Source organism: Odontesthes bonariensis, chromosome 17 (assembly GCF_027942865.1).
Source record: "Odontesthes bonariensis isolate fOdoBon6 chromosome 17, fOdoBon6.hap1, whole genome shotgun sequence".
NCBI classification, from domain to species: Eukaryota; Metazoa; Chordata; class Actinopteri; order Atheriniformes; family Atherinopsidae; genus Odontesthes; species Odontesthes bonariensis.
In genome coordinates, this window is record NC_134522.1 from 4468759 (window position 1) to 4483791 (window position 15033).

At 41.9% G+C, this 15033-nt stretch overlaps 1 protein-coding gene across 1 annotated transcript; it reads right to left on the reverse strand.

The window, feature by feature from the left end:
• Positions 1-5406: 5406 nt before the first annotated feature.
• LOC142366646 (tripartite motif-containing protein 16-like) lies at positions 5407-13061 on the reverse strand. Its single transcript, XM_075448606.1, has 5 exons — positions 11959-13061; positions 11289-11799; positions 9410-9706; positions 8961-9145; positions 5407-5476 (listed from the first exon to the last, which is right to left on the reverse strand). Exons 1-5 carry the CDS (start codon positions 13059-13061, stop codon positions 5407-5409), a joined length of 2166 nt encoding a protein of 721 aa, XP_075304721.1.
• Between the last annotated feature and the right edge of the window lie 1972 nt (positions 13062-15033).

A 15033-nucleotide genomic window follows, 5' to 3' on the forward strand; every position in this document is an offset into this window, starting at 1 on the left:
TGATTCGCTTTAATTTGATGCGCATCAAGAAGTTAGTGCGATACATGTGATGGAAAAACGGTTAAATTGCTAGAACGCCTGTTTTGTCGCATTAAATCAATTCGCTCGAAATAGGTGGTTCAGGGCTAAGTTGTATTAGCCTGGGTGCAAACTTAGCCCCGCCCATAAAATTTTTGGTTGGGAAGTTCGGTCTGGCTCTGCTCAGTTTGGAAATCATTATGCCCGACCAAGAATCGGTCGACCCAATCAGATTGCCAGGGCGGGCTTTATACGATGATGGACAGATGATCAACAGGGACATTATCGACTACGTCACTAAAGAGCGCTTGGTTTGACTTCGTTTGAAACAAACATGGCTGCCGCTGGAGAGCTAGGGTGTGTAGATTCTGCCATCGAGTCTGTTCTACAGGATCTCCACATTGCATTCGTTTTGAAAGACGAACAGAGGAACGCGATAAAGGCTTTTATCGATAGAAAAGATGTTTTTGCCGTCCTTCCTACAACAAGTGTGTGTTGCTTAATCTACGTCACATACTACGTTGCTCTGATTGGTTGAAGGTCTATCCAATTGAGCCAAGAGGCATTTTTTCTCCTGGTTCGGTTGAAACACGCGGCCCCATACCAGAGAGTCTCTATTATGAGGAGAGGGAAAACTGGCGGCTTTTTCCGGGTGGTACTGCACTCTAGGGGCGCCAACGAAGCAGTGCAGAGCACGCCGAACTCTATGGTGGTACTATGAAATCCACCTTAGATGCAGCCATTGCTTTGGATAGAATTTTTTATATTTTTTCATTTTAATTTTCCTAAAGGCAGGATAAATGATCCTTTCAAACGGCACTTGGTTTGATTTTTTTAGACTCACTAGATTTGTTTAAAATACACATTTATTGTCAGTATTGCATCCCGAGTGACGTCACGCATGTGGCATCACTTTACGGCATGGTCAGTCCTAGCGCTGAGCTAGCAGAGAGGTGTTAGCTCAAATAGTTACAGATTTCAGCACAGCCCTTTTACATACTCTCTGACTAGCCTCTGGTTTAGCTTTGGTTGTTGTTAGCGGCACCAGGTTAGCACTCTGGCACAGTGGACGAGTGCCGTAAAGCAGCCGGTCGTAATCAGCCGTGCGTTCTTCAGATTCCGTTAGCTAGATGCTAGCGGAGACTGACTCGCAAATGCCTGACCTGTAAGAAAACAGAAAGCTATAACTCCCAGGTTATTGTACTTTCGATATAAATCCACATCCCTCTGTCAGAAATCACAGTATTATTTTCAGGTTTCAGCCGCTAGCGGGGACATTTTTTGAGTTATTAGCGTCAGCCCTATGGAAAATGGTCATTCTGCACTCGCTCGCCAGCGCCCCCAGAGAAAATCAACTGAACTGCAGCCAAATTTTTTATAATGGGGCGAATAGGAAGTGGAACGGCTGTCTGTAAAAGGGCTGTGCCCATACTCAAAACTCCATCTAGCTGTATCAGACTCACATTCTGACTAGAATCGTGAGTATGACGTAGTCAGGCTAAAGTTGTATCGCTACAGAAGTGATGGAAAAGGTTAATTCGATTCAGACTAGCCACGCATGCGCAGATGGTATTGGTAAAGCGCGAGGATTCGAATGTTGTTGTTGAGCCGCTCAGCCGCCCCATTTCACCTATCCTGTTGGTATCAAAACAGCATTAACAACTGACAACGGAGTAAGAGGAATGGCGTCTTTGAGTCCTGGAGAGGAGGAAATGGAAAGTGCATCTGAAAGAGAAGGAGGATGGAATGAAGTAAGGAAAAAGACATCAAGAAAGAAGATAGATATGTCAAGTGACAGTCTCAGTGAATCTGATTCACAGAATGAAATGAAGAGAACAAAGAAAAGGATTGAGAAGGAAGAGTGGAAAGTGATTGTGGAGTTTGGTGAGCAATCCGCAGCTAAGCTACATCCAGTGGCCCTGACTAAAGCGATGCACAAAGAAATTGGAGCGATAAAGCGAGCAAGATTTCTGAGCAAAGGACGGATGTTGGTAGAAATGATAAATGCAAAACAACAGGAAAAGTTACTGAAAATGAAGACCTTGAACGAAGTTCAAATTAAATGCCATGTCCCTGGGGCAAATTGGAAAATACTTGGAGTTATCAGTGGAGTTCCGGTAGAAATCAGCATTGAAGATCTAAAGAAAGAAATTAAAGGGGGAAAGGTGTCTGTAGTTAAGCGTCTTCCTACTAGGTATCAGGGCAAGATAGTGGATAGTTTGTCTGTTCTTCTTCAGTTTGAAAAAACAATCCAACAGAAAATAATGATAGGTTGCATGAGCTTTCAAGTAAGAGAATTCATCCCTAAACCTCTGCGGTGCTTTAAATGCCAAAGGTTTGGGCATGTGGCAGATAAGTGCAAAGCAACTAAGCCCAGGTGTCCAACATGTGCAGGGGAACATGAATATGGTAGTTGTGATGCAGGGGCGAAGGTGAAATGTTGTAACTGTGGTGGGGAACATAGTGCTGCATATCAGGGCTGTGAAGTGCAGAAAAAGGCCAAGGAGGTGCAGAGATACAAAGTGCAAAATAAAGTCTCATATGCTGAAGCAACAGAAAAGGTATCATTAAACATAGCTAGAAAATCCCAAGTAGCAGCAAGTATATTCTCGTCAAAAGATTTTCCCAAACTCCCACAGGCAAAGGAAAGCCCCACAAAGTGTTCACATAAGTGTGTGATAGGAGAGGATGCATTGATTGTTAATAAGTACAAATTTGTGGCCTTTATTGGAAAAGTGGTGAATGTTGCTTTACAGCAAACAAAAAAGAGGTCAAGACTGAAAACAATAGTGGAAGCAGCAGGTGAATTTTTGGGGATAAAGGATATAACCGTTGAAATGATACATGATATGCTAGCCACCAATAATGATGAGTCACAGATAGGTGAGTAGATTAATGGTTTTTCTCATTCTGCAATGGAATGCTAGAAGCCTTATTGCAAATGGACAAGAATTCAAGACCTATATATACCAGTTAAAAGAAAAACCAGACGTTATTTGTATCCAAGAAACATGGCTGAAGACTCATTTGGACTTCAGTATTGGGGGATATAGTGCTATAAGACAAGATAGAAATAATGGTCAGGGAGGGGGATGTGCAATCTTTATCAAAGAAGTAATGTCTTATAGTAGGATAACATTTAAGAACAATTTTGATTTAGAAATAGTGGGTGTAGAAGTTTGGATTAATAAAAGGAAAACTAGTGTCCTGAATTTTTACAATCCATGTAAAAAACTCAAAATAGAGGAATTAGAAAGACTCAGTCAAGGAAATGAAGTAATATGGTGTGGTGATTTTAATGCACATAATACAATATGGGGAGGGAAATCAACAGATTACAATGGACAGGTAGTGGAGGAATTAATGGAGGCAATGGAATTAGTTTGTTTAAATAATGGGCAAGGTACAAGAATCAATTTTAGAGATGGAACAGAGTCTGCGATCGATCTAACTCTGGTAACAAGTGAATTAGCTTCTGGTAGCAGGTGGGAAATATTGGCAGATAACAGTATTGGGAGTGATCATCTTCCGATTATAGTCAAGTTTAATATAAGTAATGTGGTTGAGCTAGACGGTATCATGAGATGGACTTTTTCTAAATCAAATTGGGAGGTGTTTGCTAAGTTGTGTGATAGTGAATTTGTTAAGATAGATATGGCAGGAAGTATTGATGAAATAAATGAGCAATTTACGTCAAATATAATTAAAAGTGCTAATCAAACTATTGGGAATAAAACTGGTAAACTTAGTAAATGTGTTAAGATGGTACCTTGGTGGAACAAAGAATGTAATGATGCAATCCGAAGTAAAATCAGGCTGTTTCGAAAGTTAAGAAAAACACATTCAGTATACAATTTATTAGAATATAAAAAGGCACAGGCTCAGGTAAGGAAAATTGTTAAAAGAGCAAAAAGGGAGTGTTGGAGAGGATTCTGTTCAAGTATTGGGAGAACTACGCCATTAGATAAAGTATGGGGAATGATTAAGAAGATGAGGGGAATTAGACAGCAGAGTAACCTGCCAGTGTTAGAGAAAGGAGGGGAAATTGCCACTGGTGCTATGGAGAAGGCAGAAATTCTAGCTAAGAATTTTGTCAAAGTTCATTCTTCGGAAAATTTGACAGAAGAAGGTAAGATCAGGAGACAGGAAGTGTTAGAGGAGCATCCTAATGTATATGAGGAAAGAAGTTTGTCACAGAGTGTTGTAAATGTACCTTTTTCTATTCAAGAGTTGAGAAGAGCACTAAGTAAGTGTAAAATGACTGCTCCTGGGAAGGATAATGTATGTTACATAATGTTGGCCAAATTAAGTGAATTTGCATTAGGAAAGCTGCTGGAGATGTACAATAAGATTTGGGAGAAAGGGAAGCTGCCAATAATATGGAAAGAGTCTGTCATTATTCCTATTAGAAAACCTGGGAAAGATCCAACCAGTCCAGACAGTTATAGACCTATAGCTCTGACATCGCACTTATGTAAAGTTATGGAAAGAATGATAACAGAAAGGCTGACATACTATGTTGAAAAAAATGAATTAATGACTCCTTATCAGAGTGGGTTTAGAAGAGGGCGGAGTACGTTAGATCCACTGTTGTGCCTGGAAACTGAAGTCAGGAAAGCCCAAGCGAACAAGGAGTGTGTTGTAGCTGTGTTCTTTGATGTGGAGAAAGCTTATGATATGATGTGGAAGGAAGGATTATTAATTAAACTGGATAATATGGGTCTGGGAGGTAACGTATATAATTGGATTAAGGATTTTTTGTTTGGCCGTGCTATCAGAGTCCGAGTTGTCAATTCATATTCTCGAAGGCATGAAGTTGAGAATGGAACCCCGCAGGGGAGTGTAATTGGTCCTCTTTTGTTTTCTATTATGATAAATGATATATATACACAAGTAGGATCTCATATTGGTAAGTCACTTTTTGCAGATGATGGAGCTATTTGGAAAAGGGGCAGAAATATAAATTATATTGTAGGTAAGATTCAGGAAGCCATCAAGGAAATTGAAAACTGGTCTCTGACATGGGGGTTTAGATTGTCGGTGGAAAAAACTGAAACGTTATTTTTTACGAGGAAAAGGATAGGTGAGGAGGTTAGGTTAAAACTTTATGGACAAGAACTAAAGAAAGTCAAGACATTTAAGTTTCTAGGAATATGGTTGGATGAGAGAGTCACATGGAGTATTCACATCGATAAAGTAGTAGATAAATGTAAAAAGGTTTTAAATGTTATGAGGTGCTTGGCAGGCACTAAGTGGGGGGCTGATAGAGCTGCTTTGAGGAACGTATACACAGCTCTAATTAGATCAGTCATAGAATACGGACTAATAGTGTATGGTTCAGCTGCATACTCGTCACTACAAAAATTAGATAGAATTCAGGCACAAGCACTAAGGATATGCTGTGGGGCAGTCAGATCTACACCAGTGTCGGCACTTCAGGTAGAGGTCGGAGAAATACCTATTTCATTAAGGAGAAAACAGTTAATTGTTAACTACTGGGCAAATCTACAGGGCCATAAAGATACTCACCCTACTAAACAAGCTGTAAAAACAAGTTGGGAAAGTAACAAAATTAAAAAAGAAAGTTTTTGTGGTTGTGTTTCGGAGTTATGTAAGGAATTCAAAGTTAAAGAATGGAATATTAGTCCCACGGTGGTGGTATCAGCTGTTCCACCATGGTTGCTACCTCAACCTATAGTAGATTTAGCATTATTAAAACAGGTACAGTCAATGAAAAATAAAATCAATGTGCAGGCTTATGTGAACACTGTTATACATGAACAATATGGGCAGTTTATACAAGTATTTACAGATGGATCCAAAAATCCAGAAAGTGGGCAAACTAGTTGTGCATTTTATGTTCCTGAATTAAAGGTGAAAGTGGGGAAGCGAACGAGTGATCACTTAGCAGTATACACAGTAGAGATGATGGCTATCTCACTAGCACTTCAGTGGATAGAGGAAGTACAGCCAATGCGAGTGGTCATTTGCTCTGACTCCAGCGCAGCTTTGGAGAGTATAAACAACTTCTCTTCAGAATGTCGGCAGGATATTTTACAGGAAATTATACACATCATGTTTAGGCTACTGCATTTGGGAATTATTGTTCAATTTGTGTGGGTTCCAGCGCATGTGGGAATTAGAGGGAATGAGATAGTGGATCAAATGGCAAAATATGGCTTGAAAGAGAATCAGATTGATATAATGGTACCCATCAGTAGAGCAGAAATCAAATCGGTTACAAAAGCTGTCATCAAGCAACAATGGCAAAAGGGGTGGGACAGTAACACTAAAGGAAGACATTTACACCAGATACAAAGGGAAGTAGGAACGGAAAGCACTTGGGGGAGTAGTAGAGGAGAACAGAGCATTAACAGCAGGATAAAATTAGGACACACTGGGTTAAATTCAACAATGCATCTGATTGGAAAACATCCAACTGGCAAGTGCAATGGTTGCCAACAACAAGAGACAATACATCATGTATTTTTTAGCTGCCCGGAATATACAAGGCAAAGACTCATGCTGAAAACTGCACTGGAACACTTTAACATCAAGGACATGGACTTCAAGGCAATATATGAAAGTAAATCCAGAAAAGAAGTAAACAAGCTGATCTTCACGTTCCTCAAAAACACTGGTCTGAGGACAAGGATTTAAGGTGAACATCAAATAAAACAACAGTAGGTGGCGATATATGCTCCAAGGGGATGCGATTCGCCATTAAAGAAGAAGAAGAAGAAGAAGCATTAACAACTAGTAACAACTGGTAACAACAATGTCCGATGATAAAAGAAACAACTGGTCGAGAGCAGAGACTCTGCTTTTTATAAACACAATTCGGGAGGTCGACGTTGTTTGGGCCCTGGATGGGAAGAGGCAGAGAAACGCAGATGTCTTCAAAAAACTGTCCACCGTTTGGCACTAGAGAGGCGTTGAGAGGAATTGTGTGTGTGTGTGTGTGTGTGTGTGTGTGTGTGTGTGTGTGTGTGTGTGTGTGTGTGTGTGTGTGTGTGTGTGTGTGTGTGAGAGAGAGAGAGAGAGAGAGAGATTGGCCTGTTAGCTGTTTTTAGCAACGATATGACGTTAGCATCTTGCTGAGTGCTGGCCGAGGAGTAATTATTATATTATATAGTATTAACCGTGAGGTAGTAGTAAATCAGCCAGTCGAAGAGCATGCTCGTTCAATTGGCAAAACTCTTTGGCAGACCTGTGCAATGTAAATAGATGACTGGATAAGGGGCTCACCCCTGTCAAAAATAGCTTAATAATGTGAAAATGTTGACATGCTGTACTACAAGGACAAATGTTAAGTCATATGTGGAGAGGTGTGTTATTTATTAATCCATTTATTAGCTAAATGTACTAAATCCTATTATTAATGATTTCCAGTTACTCCAGTTTCTTCAAATGAAGACCCAGGCCCTGCCAACGCAGTGTTAGAGGACGATGATGATGATGATGATGATGATGGTAAATCAATCCATATCAGATTTCTAATCTTATGATACAATACAATACAACATGTATTTGTATAGCGCCGTATCACAACTATGAAGTTGACTCAAAGCGCTTTCAAAACACACACAACACACAGACACACACATTCCCACGTTCACACACCAGCACTGTTTGATAGAGTAATTATGAGAATTTTAGCCTGGGCTCGCTTGTATTAGACAGCAGATGGCTGTTGGACAAGGTTGACCAGTTTTCTAGGCTAGTGGAAGACTGCAGTTTATTTAATGGTACTGTTTTAGTAGCCTAATACTAATCTGTTGTCATTCTATATTTCTTTTTAAAGACGCTGCTATGGAGACTGATAGTGAGATGGACATCCCTGACACTCCTGCGTCCGTCACACCGGTTACCCCGGTAGGTAGCCTTTTCAGGAGGCCACTGAAGAGAAAGGTGACTCCAGCCCAGCAGCTTAATGACAAGCTGTCAGAGATGATGGAGCGGCACGAGAGACAGGAAGAGAGAGATAGAGACATGCTGAAATCAATTGTCTCTTCAGTCAACCGACTGGTTGACTGTATTGAGAAGCAGACAACCTCAGCTTCCTTCCAACCACCCTTTCCCTATCCCCACACCCAGCCTGGTCCCAACAGCTACCAGTCCTTTCTGTACATGCAGAATCAGCATCAACCACAACCACAACCACAGCAGCAGAGCTACGCAAACTCCATCTTAAATGGCAATATATACACCCAGCTCTGAACTGAGTAGGTTATGTAGGTAATGTAGGTTATTGACATATGGCAGTTTTTGTTCTTTCATATTGTCACATTTTTGCAAAGCAATCAATTTATTTAACTTTATATTAACTTAATATATATAACTTAATATAACTTTAACGCAATATTTATATATTACTGTTAATGAACATGTATATTGTAATATATTATGTAATATAATATTTACATATATAGTGTATGCAAGTCTGCAGATCACACACACTATTCCAACAAATGGTAATAGTAACACTATTTACTATATAGTAGTGTTACTATTACCATTTGTTGGAATAGTGTGTGTGATCTTATGCTTAATGTTCATATGAATTACAGACTTGCATACACTATTACTGTTATTTATTTATTTATTTAAGTATGTATGCACCTACATGTATATTTATAGGTTCTTAATTGGTGCAGTTTTGTGTTTTTATGTTCGTATGAACTGCTAAAGTTAAAACCTGAAGTTTTTTTTTTACCTATATATTTATATTTAAAAAAATGTATAAAGGAATACAGTTCTTGCATGTCCATGTTCAAAAATATTTAATAAATGTTTAACATTTAACATTTAAAAAGGTTCTTGTGTACAATTTGTATGTAACACACTCAAAGGTGCATGTGATTTTGCACATGGTTAAGTATGGCTCCCCTCACCAAATGTGCATCATTTTTGTATTTTTTTTTTTTTCGTATAGACTGGACTGTCTCAGCACAGCGGCATCGAGGCTGCTCCCAGGAATTCCAGCAAATATGTTTCGAAATAGTCCACGATCATCCACCACTGCCTGTAAGATCACAGAGGCCCAGCGCTTCCTGTTGATGTAGTCCCTGTATCCATCCAGGGGAGGGAGAATGGGGATATAGGACCCATCTATTGCTCCATAGATCTACAGAGAGGGGAGGAAAAATGTTCAATGTAATCCAATGCTCAACCCCTCCACAAGGTGGAGCTGATAGGCTAAAAACAGCAAGTGATCAGAATAACTGGAGGCCTACAGAAATGTAGACAAGCTCTCTTGCATTGTTCTATTTTGTTTATTAAATTACAGTTATTGAACTCCCTGTATGCATCTTTTACGACAAGCTAATTGCCTACTTCAAAAAGAAGACCCATCAGATGCAGAATGACATAACGAGTTTACATAACCTACCTGCGGGATGTGGTGTTTCGTGGCATTTCTGTAGGCGATCTGTTGAGCCTCGTCAGCCGACGGCATCTTTACATACAGATGAAGGAGGTCTGATGTGATGGCTCGGCACGTCGCGTATACACATCGGTGGACCGTTGTGATGCTGACCCCAAATTTCCCCGCCACCACCCTGTACTCACAACAGCTGGCCAACTTGTAAATCGCAATGGCGATCCTCTTGTTGTGAGGTACGGGTGGCCTACGGCTGGATGGGTTCGGCCGAAGTGATGGCAAGTTGTCACAAAGACGCTCAAACGTCTGCCTCATCATACGGAACGACGTCAACCATTCACGGTCCGTGAAATGTGCCAGGACATCATTTTCCCACCATAGGCTAGATCTTGTTCGCTGCCATGGTTGTGGTGATGCCCTCTGAGGAGCTATGGCAAGGTGGTCCTGAAGCAGCATAATTAATTCTCGCCTCGCTCTCATCCTCCTTCTTAAATTTCTGACGGCTATTATAAGCCGGCTATTATATATCGCAACAAAGTAATGCGATATAACTTTTAATTCGCTACAGAATCTGATGGAAAAAGGGCTTAAGTTACTTTTTAAAGAAGTAGTCAGATTACTGTTTCAAAGTAACTATGGCAACACTGCTGCTTCCTGGTGCTCCTGGTGCCTCTAAGGCTGGATTCCCCACAAAAGCCGTGAATCGTCTTCAGTTTTGTTTCTACAGGTGTAGCAGCTGGTTGTCTGATTTTTCATTGTTTTCTATGTTTGTCTCTTCATGTTTCTCTTCCTTTTTTTCCCTTCTTCGCTCTCCCTCTCTCTCTGTCCCCCGGTCCGGTTCGGCACCATCACACCATCACATCATGTTAAGTATTGTAACAAAACTAAATCAATAAAAATAAGGAGTTAATGGGCATCAAGGGGAGCTTTACATTCATAAAGCTTCCCTTGGCATAGCAAATGTGTTTGGCATTAACGGTATTCAGATTACAATTCTGCTGCCATAATGCTGGGCAGGACAAGGGGTAAAAAAATAAGCAAATGAGACGGAGCGAGTTGCTTCTTTCAGACTGAGAGACCACACCTCAGATATCAGACACAAGAAGTTTTAATCACATCTGAGTTCAAACTTTACAATCAATGAGCCTCATTGTGAAGCCAGAGAGAAAAACAGTGAAGGCATCATTCAGAAGTAACTTCATATCTGAAGCAACACAACACATTCAATCATCTAAAGTCCAGAATGAGACAAAAATCTGCTTTTTTTAAGCACAACTCAGCAAAACATTTCCAAGATAAGAAGGTAAAATCCCTTTTTCCTGTATTTACATCATGTTATAGATTTTCTTCACTGTGTGACGACACAAACACAATCACTGCTGAGAAAGGCAACCAGAGACAAAAAGCTGCTTTTTTTCTGTGATTAAACAGTTTTGGTAAAGACGGTTGAAAGAAACTGAACCATCAACAGAACTACAAATCAAAAGATTCGGGAGATGAATCTAAATCACGTCGTCACCTTGAATCCAGACATTTGTTGTCAGCTGAGCGTCTGGACTCAACAGAAAGTCTTCCAACATGAAACTGAGCTGAAAGTCTTGGCTGTAAAAATCAGAACATAAAGAAATATCAGGGCCGTCGGTTTTAGTCAAAGAATATCGAGATATCCAACAAAAGAAAGTCGTCAACAGAACAACATCAACAAATCACTGATTCCCTGAAAGTCTCTGAACAGCTTAGAAATGACACCACGATGGGACTAAATGAGTCCCAGAATGAGTCAAAATGAAAACTCACAGATTAAAACTCACTGCACCTTCAGCTGCTTCCTTTTTCAGGTGACAAATTTGCAACTTCTTCCTGAAACAAACGACCCAGGAAACCAAACTCCAGCCCAGAGCGGCTGAGTGAATGTGGTCTGGACTCTGTGGAGGAGAGTCATGGTTCCAGAGACGCTGTAGAAGGACAGAATACCTGCTCTGTGATCCAGGTACACTCCCACTCTGGAGGCCCGAGGACCTGAGATGGAGGTTCCCTTGTTGTTGTACCAAAATGAATAACTGTTTTGGCCACATCTTAACGCCCAAGATTTGTCATTAGAACCAAATCTACATTCAATCCCTCCTGCTCTGCTGATGTTCTTGTATGCGACTGCTACATAAACTTCTCCTCCCATCTCCACCTCCCAGTAACAACGTCCAGTCAGACTCTCTCTGCTCAGGACCTGATAACATACAGTGAATCTGTCTGGATGATCAGAATAAGACTGAGGATGACCCATTACTGTCACTTTTCTGTTCCCCTCTGACAGTAACAGCTTTCTGTTTGCTGTGTTTGGATCCAGTGTGATTTCACATGAATATCTTAAGAATCCAGCTCTGCTCTCTGGTTCTGGTTCTGGTCCTGGTTCTGGTTCTGGTTCTGGTTCTGGTTCTGGTTCAGGTTCTGGTCCTGGTTCTGGTTCTGGTTCTGGTCCTGGTTCTGGTTCTGGTTCTGGTTCTGGTTCTGGTCCTGGTTCTGGTTCTGGTTCTGGTCCTGGTTCTGGTTCTGGCTGTGACAGTAAAACATCCCCTTCAGCGACTCTCAGTGAGATGTTGGCCCATTCCTCTCTCAGGATGTCCTGTAGTTTATCTCTGAGCTCTGACACAGCTGCTGTCACATCCTCAAAGTGCCTCAGAGGACGGATCTGGATGCTGGATGAGTGTGTAGCCCCCCTGAGTGCTGCCACTGAGGGCCAGCTGTGCAGAAACTGGCTGTGATCCTCTGTGTGTGAGAGCTGCTGCAGCTCAGCATCTTTCCTCTTCAGCTCAGTGATCTCCTGCTCCAGCTTCTCCTGAAGCTCTTTGACTCGCCTCCCTTCGGCTTCCTGCTGGGATCTGATCTGCTGCTTCACATCAGAGCTTCTTTTCTGGAGGAGACGGATCAGCTGGCTGAAGATCTCCTGGCTGTGCTCCTCTGTTTTATCAGCAGAGCGATGGATGGCCTCCAGCTCCTGCTGAAGCAGCTTCACATCTTTCTCTGCGTCCTGGATTCTCTGCTGGATCTGCTGCCGACTCCCCTCCAGCTCTCTCTGCCTCTCAGTCCTTTCTGCTGCAGCTGACACTGTGTCGTGGCCTTTATGTTCCTCCACAGAGCAGAGATAACAGATGCACTTCTGATCCGTGCGGCAGAACATCTTCATCACCTCATCGTGATCAGAGCAGATGTTCTCCTGGAGCTTCTTGGAGGGCTCCACCAGCTTGTGTTTCCTGAGTGGAGCTGAATCATAATGAGGCTGAAGGTGTTCCTCACAGTAAGAGGCCAGGCAGGATAAACAGGACTTGGTGGCTTTCAGCTTCCTCCCAGAGCAGACATCACAGGCCACATCTTCAGCTCCAGCATAGCAGTGATCAGCAGGAGCAGCTTGGAGTCCAGTCTTCTTCAGTTGCTCCACTAAAGCTGCTAACATGGTGCTTTTCCCCAGGACAGGCCTCGCTGTGAATGTCTGCCTGCACTGAGGGCAGCTGTGGATTCCCTTCTGATCCTCTCCATCCCAGAAGCCTTTAACACAGTGAAAGCAGTAGCTGTGTCCACAGGGAATAGTCACCGGATCCTTCAGCAGATCCAAACAGATCGAACACTGGAGCATTTCTCCTTCCAGCTGAACTCCTTTCTGCGCCATTTCACCGTTTAGCAGCAGCGACTGAGTGAGTTTCACTTCCTCAAAGCTGAAACTGCTCTGAGCTCTGAGCTATAAATGACGTGTCGGTGCAGAGAACAGAGCCTATCAGCTCCCCTCCTGTTGGTTACGCCCATCATGAGCTGCAGATCTGAAGGGGAGGGAACAAGGAAACATGTGGGCCGAGCAAGCTGCTGTGGGTGAGAGCAGGAGGAACAGGGAGGTTATCAGAGTTCAGTCCATTCAATTCTATCTGGGACTACTAATCAGTCCAAGACCAAAGATTAGTTTGAGCTCTTTTGAATATCTGCTTCTCAGTTTTCGCCAAAGTGGAAACCACAGAAACCTCTTGTGTTTGTTGTTGTGTATCGTCCACCTGGCCCTTATTCTGAGTTCCTGTCTGAGTTCTCAGAGTTTTTATCCCAGTTGGTGCTGAGTACAGATAAAGTCATTGTAGTGGGTGACTCTAATATTCATGTAGATGTTGGAAATGACAGCCTGAATATGAACTTTAATTCTATATGAGACTCTGTTGGATTTCCTCAGAGTGTTCACAGACCGACTCACTGCCTTAATCACACCCTTGATCTTGTGCTGACTTATAGCGGTGAGAGTGAACAGTTAACAATGTTCCCTCATAACTCTCTCTTATCTGAACATTTATTGATGACCTTTGAGTTTTTGATATTACGTCAGAGACGAACAGCCGGAGCTAGTGATGGGAAGCTCGGCTCCCAAAGAAGAGCCGGCTCCCGAACGGCCACCTCTGGAACCTGATTGGACACCTCAGGTGTCACTCCAGTTGATTGACAGGCAAGTCTCGTTGAAAGATGAGTGAGAAACGCGGCGTCTTTGAAATGAGTGGCAGGCATAGAGAGTGTCCTGTTGTACTGTCAGAGTGAACCTACTTTTGTGGAATACATCATTTTGAGTTAAGTTTGAATGTGATTTCCAAATGAGTCATTGTTTTTAAAGACTGCACATTTAGAGAAGAGATTTTGTTGCCAATTGTTAGGCTAAACGAGTAGGCTAAAGTTATGAAAGGCTAATGTCACGTTAGCATGAAGCTATTATGTAGCACTTTAAAGTGGTACCTTGAGTTAAGAGTGTCCCGACATATGAGTTTTTTTAAGAGCCGTTATTCCGTCTATTTTTATTTCATGGAACGGATTAATGGCATTTCCATTCATTTCAATGGTGAATATTGATTGGACTACGAGCTATTTGACTTATGAGCTCTGTCACGGAACCAATTAAACTCGTAACTCAACGTACCACTGTTTTGGGATAGTGTGTGTGTGTGGGGGGGGGCCATGAGTGTAATTTGCACGGGGGTTACGGGGGTCATGACCCCCTCAAAAATCAGATCCAGCTCATTTAACCCCCCCAATATCATCAAATCAAATTATCAAAAAATATCATAAAATTCTGAATGAATAACTTTTGTTTGTTTTCTTTATTCATTCATTTCATTTCAAGATAGTATCATGTTTTAAATAATCTGTAATGTACCCCCCCTCCTCCCTCCCCCCAAACCGACTACTTGGTATTACCCAACCCGCTTTCTCTGGCGAAAGTTTGTTTAGGCTACTATTATGCGCAGCCGCTGGTGAGTGGTGCCAGAGGGTGCCAGGGATCACTGTGTGGAACCGATGTCACTGAACTGTATCTTAAGTTGCTGTTTGCTCCAATACAGTCACACGTTTTTGGGGTTTGTTGTGCTAAGAGGTGGATTAACGAGAGTTAAATTGATGGAAAAGGGCTGTGACGGCTGCTCAGAAAGTTCACAAAGCTAGCGCGAAAATCTTGAATGTTGTCTTGCACATACCAAGACGTTCACCTCATGTGTTCCTTATATGTGACCCTGCAAGGCGAAACCAGTCGCTTTGGTAAAATTGACAAAACTAAGTTATTGTGCTCACATGAACGGCCATAAACTAGGCTTTCCAACGATATGTATATTGAGGCTATTGCT